Genomic DNA, 7,483 nt, shown 5'->3' on the forward strand with positions numbered 1-7,483 from the left:
AAAAATGTGCAATAAACAAATGTTCTTGCTAAAATTAGTTTCCTGGCTTTCAATGGGATTTTGTCGATAGATTGTAATATCTCTGTTTGCTCTGATGCGCAGTGGTGAAAACTCCACGGTCACCTATCACCTGCACTTTGGGGTTCCCCTGGAAGACGACAGGTTCATGAAGTACATGATGAGCGAGGAGCTGGTGCTGGGGATCTTGCTGCAGGGCTTCCACGATCAGAGCGAACCCGGCTGTGCGGGCCTGGGCCTGGACCCAGAATCTCTCTTGCTGTATGGTAGGTGGAGAAAGTAAAGGAGTCAGAGTTGGAATGGCAAGCAGGTGAACAGACGGAGGACAGATGGTTTGGTTTGGCAACTTCGGTGGCTTTTTCCATGCATGGAGGACACACAGTTCCTGCCCTCGCTAAGCAGATAGAGCAGTGGGAAAGTGCTAAGGAAAAAATAAACTGTAAAGTTAGACAGCACTGCTGTAGACCGGGTGGGCTCTGTGAGGAGTCTTCCGAGGCCCTGCATCAACACCTGCACCTAACTCAGCCAGCTTGCACCCCATTTCCCTCGTCAGAACACGTCAGGGGGAAAGGCACGGTGGTGCACGCCTGCGATCCCAGCTACTCCCAAAGCGGAAGCAGGAGGATTGCAAATTCAAGGTCAGTCCAGGAAACCTAGCAAGTTCCACGTCTTAATAAAAATAAAAATAAACATGATTGGAAATGTAGTCAAAAGACAGAATGCCCCTGGATTTTTATCCCTGGTACCACACAAACACCGCCATCAACAAAAACTTACAGTACATTGCATGGGTTAAAATACTGACATTTTGTAAGTATTCTTATGATAAGATTACAAAAAAAGAGTTGAATGTTACAATTTTCTAATTAACCAAAACCCACATGAACATATTCTTTACCATAAATTATATCAAAACAAGTAAGCAGTCAATAAATATTATTTTCCTTTTGAAAACTACTCAGTGTGTGTGTGTGTGTGTGTGTGTGCGCGCGCGCGCGCGCGCGCGTGTGTGCATGTGTGTATGCTGGTTGAAGTTAAATTTTCGCAGTTCAGAACTGACAAACATTCCAGTTTCACCTAAGACTTTATATTCAAACCAACAAATCAGACAAAATATAAATGTTTATAAATAATCTTGATTTTTAAAATTAATGACCTTTGTTCATGTGTGGGTTTTTTTGCAGAATGAAGTGGTGGAGGCCGCTCTATTACTCTACACTGCGTTCTGGAGTGGAAGAGAATTCATTCTGTGATCGGGACCAGAGGGTGGCGCTGTGCTTCCTCCAGATTCTGCACTCCAGTCCCATCAGGCACCTGCCGAGGCCCCTGCAGCCGCCTCCAGTCTTGACAAAGCAGGAAGCAGAGCAGGCGGAGGAGAGGAAGTGAGGCAGGCCCCGCATGGGAGTGTCCCCTGTCCTAGAGACTCCGGCTGCCCTGCTTGCAGAGATCCTTTTTTTCTCTTTAGCGCAGGGTGATGCAGCAGTGCCTTGTCTTCGGCAGGGTTCTGGTCGCTTGTGCTGGTGGACAGGGACAGCACACTCAGATGAGAGAGAGTCAAGCCAATGCCTCACTAACATCTCCCTCCAGCCTTCCCACATCTGCGTGTGTGTCTGTTTTGTGGTACTTAGAGTCCAGCCCAGGGGTGCTGTACCACTGAGATATATTCCTAGCGACCCCCACCCCCACCACTTCTTTTAAAATTTTGAGACACTTTCTCACTAAGTTACCCTGGCTGGGCATGAACTTAGTCCTCCTGCCTCGGCCTCCTCAGCGCTGGCAATTACAGGCGTGCCCCATGAGCCCAGCTCCGCCATTGTATTTAATCTACCTCCAAGCCAGAAAAAAGGAAGGTGTGAAGAACAGGAAGGTATCTTCCAAGACCTAAGCAGCGTAGCTCAGTGTCTACTTTCATGACTACACCTGGGTATTTTAACAAACCAGCTTTGGACACATCATCCAATGTTACTGTGAAAAATCTATAAATATATTGGAATATATGTATATTTGAAACAAAGATAGTAATTATGTTGCTTCTTACTGTCCCTGGGGCTTCTGAACACCTCCTTTGAAAACATGGGTCCTTTTGAGTTTTTAACATGCCTTCATCCTTTTGGATTGTCACCCCACTTCTCTTTTTATAAACTTCCACCAGAGAATCATTAAGATTGCTCAGCTTCTGCTTCTGGTACCACCCAATGGCTGTGCATTGCCAGTGTTCCTGGCCTCCCTGGAGGACTAGGTGTCCTCAAGTGCTCATTACGTGTCTTATTACAGTTGGTTGTGAAATAGGAAGAACCACAGTCCTTCTGAAATCAGCTGTTGGAAGCCTATGCCTGATTATTTTGGGGTTGGTAGGAATATTATTGACTGTATCAGTCACTGGTAGATGTAGCATTGTCAGTTATGAGGGAACAGTATTTATGTTGTTGTTAAAATTTCCTTGCTGTAAATTTTCTAGATGAATTTTATGCTTGTACAGTGAGAGATTCTCTAGCCCTTGTTTTTTTTTCTTTTTGTCTTTTTGAGACAGGGTCTTGCTATGCAGTTCAGGTTGACCTTGAGCTCACTTTGTAGCCCAGGCTGGCCTCGAACTCACAACAATCCTCCTGCCTCAGCCTCCCAAGTGCTGGGATTACAGGCATGAGCCACCACACCTGGCTATTCTCTAGCCCTTGCATAAAATAAAATTTGCCATGAAAGTCAGTGTGAGAAGCAGATGAATGCACCTGTATATTGGTATAGATTTGACTTGAGCTCTTTATGACCCAGGTTCTGAATAATGTGAATTTGCTTTCTTGTTTAACTGGAAGATATATGTATTGTAACTCCTTGTCTCATTGTAAGGACAGTTCCTTAAACTAGTGAATTTCTCTTCCTTTGTATTTGTTACATGTCAAAAGTGAACCTTAGCATGTCTGGACTTTTTAGAAAGGGAGATTGATTTAAAACATTTACAATAAAGTATTTTTGCATTCACCTTTGCTGTGTTTGAGTTGTGCTGAGTATTTGTGTTGAGTCTCCAGGGCCATATTTGGGCTGGCATTTTTTTCAGATTAGAAGTGAACTTCTCATGTCCTTGAGGGTAGCTTCCTCTTCTGTATCAATAAGATAGAGCTGGGTTTGCTCAGGGTGAGCATTGTTATGGCTTGTATCTAGATGCCCCTCCCAAGCCTCATGCAATCATAGGTGGGGCTTTTTCAGAGGTGGCTGGATCTAGAGTGTGTGATGCTGGAATTGATTCATGATGCAATGCTAGGCTCAAGGACACTAGGATTAAGGGTGTGAGTGCTTCCCACCCTAAGTAGCCTGGACAAAACATAAGGGACAGAAAGAACCATGATTGTCCCTTGACAACATTTTTGCTGTCTTTCACCCACAATGAACTGTTTCTCTTCTGTGACGCTCCCTCTCCCATGTGCCACCCTGCCTTGGAGCCAGCCAACTGTGGACTGAAACCTCTATGAACTGTAAGCCAAATAAACTTTTCCATCTTTAACTTTGAGCATCAGGTATTTTGTCTCAGGGAGAGAAGTCACTAAGACACCTCCTCTCTGTTCCAGGGAGAGCAGGATGAAGCCATCCACCTCCTCCTCTTCCTCTGAGCTCCTTTCTAGCAGGACCAGGTACCTACAAGGGTGAGAAAGATGGTCTTGTCTGTGTCTGGCGACAGAATCTCGTTTTGTTCTTCTCTTTGGGAGCCACTAAACTGCAAGTGCTTTGGCTTGAGTTTTGACATAGAGAGGACTTTTGGTTTGGTTGATATGGAAAGAACTAATTTGTATGCCTAAAGCATTTCGAAGTGTTTGAAAAAAAATACACTGCATATCCTATACATTGTTTTGCCATAATTGGTCACCCTACATCTTTTTTTTTCCTTTTTTGTTTTTTTTCCAGTACCAGGAATCGAACTCATGACCTAGCGCTTGCCAGGCAGGCGCTCATCCTACATCTTAATGATCAGCATAATGCCTGGTGCACAGCAGTGCTTCAACAAAATATTGCAGGGTTTGAGATGAAAAGACTTTTTGTGGAAGTCACTTCAGTATAGATGGGTTAGCAAAAGCACGTTCCTGTCTCCATCCACAGAAATTCTAGCCACACACGTCCAGTAATCTCTGCTTTCTTTTCAATTTAATTTTGTTGTACAGATCTTTAAAAGGTTTTTTAATGATACTGGACATTGAATCCAGAGCCTTGAGTATACTGAAACATAGCTTTACCACTGAGCTACAACCCCCAGCCTCTAAGTGATGTGTCTTATGGAAGGTGGTACAGGATGCCGGAGGAGAAGAAGACAGTAAGAAAGGAAGATATTATTATTATTTAGCAGTCAGGACCTGCACAGATGAAACAGGAAACAAGGGAAAATATACCCACAGTTATATGGGCATGGTGTTGCACCCCTGTAATCCCAGCTTTCTGGGAAGCTGAGGCAGGAGGATCACAGTTTCAAGCTCAGTCTGAACAACTCAGTGATTTAGACAGATCCTGTCTCAAAATAAAGAAGGGCTGGGACTACAGCTCAGTGTAAACACCCTGAGTTCAATCTTCAGTACAAAAGAAAGCAAGAGAAATCCGACCCCCATTTAACACCAAGATTTAAGTGTCAAAATTAAGACAAACTGGAGGCTGGAGCCAGGGAGAAGAGTGGCCAGTGTAGTTCAGTTGAGAAGGCCTTCAATAGGAGGCAGGACTCGAGCTGAGCTTGATTCACTGGTGGGATCCCAACAGCAGATTTGCCTCCCTTTGCGCATAGAATGAAGTGTAGTCTCTTCTTCTCCTCTCTTATGTGAACTCTTCCCAGGAACTCCTGCTCTAATGAGAGTGCGATCGCATGGACAAGAATGACAAAACTAGGAGTAGAGATGTAGCCCAGTGGTACAGCGTTCGCCTAGCATGCTTGAAACCTTGTGTTCAATCCCTAGTGCCACAAACAACAGATAAACAAGCAGGAAATATTAAAAATATTTAAAAATAAAAATTATGAGAACAATTCTATGAGTTTAGCTACTTAATGTGTAAAATATAGAATATGTGGAATTTTATATAATACACAGAACATAGAATCTTCTAGAAATAATTTTTAACGTCAGAAAATACTGTATCTATATGTAATATTGATCTCATTTTACACAGGTTTCAAAGTTTCTGTGAGCCTTATTGGCAGAAAGTGCACACACACACAGATAAACACATTTGTGTGTGATTTCATGGGGTTAGCGATACAACCCCTCAGGTAGAGGAAATAGTGAGGTAGCTCAGAGTCCTCCCTTCCCTCCCATTACTGTTTCATTTCATGATTTAAATGAGGTAGTTCATACCATTGCTGGTACTATTTTAAATTGACAAATAATGTTATGTACATCACAGTGGGTATTTTGAAGCACTCCCAAGAGCTCACCCACTCAAAAAAATATTTTTTCCTTATATCACCTCATTATAAGAACAACTAACTTTGACTAAGCATTGACACTGAATACATTCCTGATAAAAGGCATACGTTGTTTGGGGCAGGTAATGCTTTCACAAGATAAAGCTTAAGCAAACACAGCTTTTCATATTAAGAACATTTCAGCCAACCACCTCCCACAATAGTTTTGTAACCATGTGGGAAATTCCATCGCAAACATCAGCTTGATGTTTCTGCCTTGCTGAGGGATTCCTGGGTGGATTCTGGTGAGATGCATGATTGGCCTTTTTTCCACACAGCATGAAAAAGCCATTTACACTTTGATATTATCTCTATTTAGGGTCTGTGATAGATGACTTGCATATATTAGATTAACCCTGTCATTTATGGTGAAAAAACAGAGCCTCCAAGTCACAGGCTCAAGGTCACAGAGGATGCTGAGAGAGGACCAGGATTCAAATCACAGCGTAGCTGTGTCGAGTCCACACTACTCCCTCTGAACAGTGCCATGCCTTGTACACTGCTGCCACCACACCCCTTCCTGTACCTGAGTAAATCTCAGCCAGAAAGCAAACTCGGGTTTCCATGTGAAAGAAATGTACTAAAAATTAGAAGTTATCAGAAGTCTCAGAAAACCTATGTGGTCTCACTGGACCTCAAGCCACTGGATTGATCATCCTTAGGCACTTAGCACATTTTAAACAGCCACTGCTTTGAGCACAAAATAGCAATGCTTTACTGGTTGACTCAACAGACCTTTTGCTATTTTAACATCCCTAAAATTAGGACGGTGGTTTTGAGTTACACACAGCAGCCAGGACACAGGTGCGAATGTAGAAATAGTCTAATTTGCTAATTGTTCCTGATCTCTCCTCATTTGTGGCTTAATATTTTCATACTGTGTCACCCGCACCTGCTTTTATGAGCTATATTGATAACTAAATATATTCCTGTTAGGTTTGTCTCAAAGTGTGATGGTTTAGAGCCTAGAGCTACAAAACTATTTTCTGGAAAGGGTCAAAATATAAATATTTTTGGCTTTACGGGATCTATTCAACTCCACCACGGTGGAGCAGCCATAGAGAACATGTAAATACCTGAGTGTGGCAGGGTTCCAATCAAATTTTTTTTACATAAACAGGTGTGACTGAGTCTCGTGGGCCAGATTTGGTCAGTGGCCCATTGTCTGCAGGCCCGTAGTTGAGTGGATAAGCATAATTCTGGAAATATTAAAGCTGATGGAAAATACTCAAGGCCCATAGAGGAGTGCTTATTAGAGAAAGGATGGATGGGTGTGAGAGTTCTTCCATGTGGACATTTTAATCATATTATTCGTGCCATATTATTTAACACAGTCACTGACACTACACCAAAGGCTTTTCATTATAGAATATTCAAGGAAGACTGAATTGGAAGTCAGTAAGGCAGGATCTAGGTAAGATTCTGCCACTAACTTTAAGGTATCATTGGGAAAATTATTCTCTCTGAGCCAAAAACTGCCAAAGGTCTTTCTCATCCTCTGATGCTATGACTGTCTTATTAAGATTTATAGAGCAGGTCAGTGATTGACTCCTTGCCTATCATGCATGAGGTCCTGAGTTTGATTCCCAGCACTGCCAAAAAATTTTGAGCAGAAATACAAAGTTAACAAACAAACAAACATGTATGTATTAAAATTATATATAAAACAAACTGGTACTGGAAGCCTCTGATTCAGCTCACATAATTAACCAAGCCATGGGGGCCAGTGAACCAAAAGACATCATGTAAAGGACATTGGCTAGGCTCAGGGAGTAAGGGGAATATCACACTGCCATGGGGATTGAGGCTGAGCCAGAAAGTCACCTGTGAATTCTCCCACTTCGTATGATGAATCAGCTGCCTCGCCACCTCAGAGGGCAACCATGGTGCTGTACAAGAAGCCAGTCAGGCGGGAGGCTAAGGCAAGAGGACTGTAAGTTTGAGTCCAGCCTGGGCAATTTAGTGATTTAGCAAGATCCTGTCTCAAAATAAAAGATTGAAAAAGGGTTGGGGATAGAGTGTGAAGGCCTTGGG

General features: G+C 42.8%; 1 protein-coding gene across 1 annotated transcript in view; it reads left to right on the forward strand.

Annotated features, from left to right (window-relative positions):
- The window catches only part of LOC102019416 (chromosome unknown open reading frame, human C3orf52), a gene marked incomplete at its 5' end in the record, with an annotated part of 29,784 nt that extends 28,049 nt beyond the window's left edge, over positions 1 to 1,735 (forward strand). The window contains 2 exon segments of the mRNA XM_005386611.2: positions 103 to 284; positions 1,203 to 1,735. Of these exon segments, the coding sequence (XP_005386668.2) occupies positions 103 to 284; positions 1,203 to 1,207 (187 nt within the window).
- Between the last annotated feature and the right edge of the window lie 5,748 nt (positions 1,736 to 7,483).

Source organism: Chinchilla lanigera, unplaced genomic scaffold, assembly GCF_000276665.1.
Source record: "Chinchilla lanigera isolate Chin_1 unplaced genomic scaffold, ChiLan1.0 scaffold00026, whole genome shotgun sequence".
Lineage (NCBI taxonomy): Eukaryota > Metazoa > Chordata > Mammalia > Rodentia > Chinchillidae > Chinchilla > Chinchilla lanigera.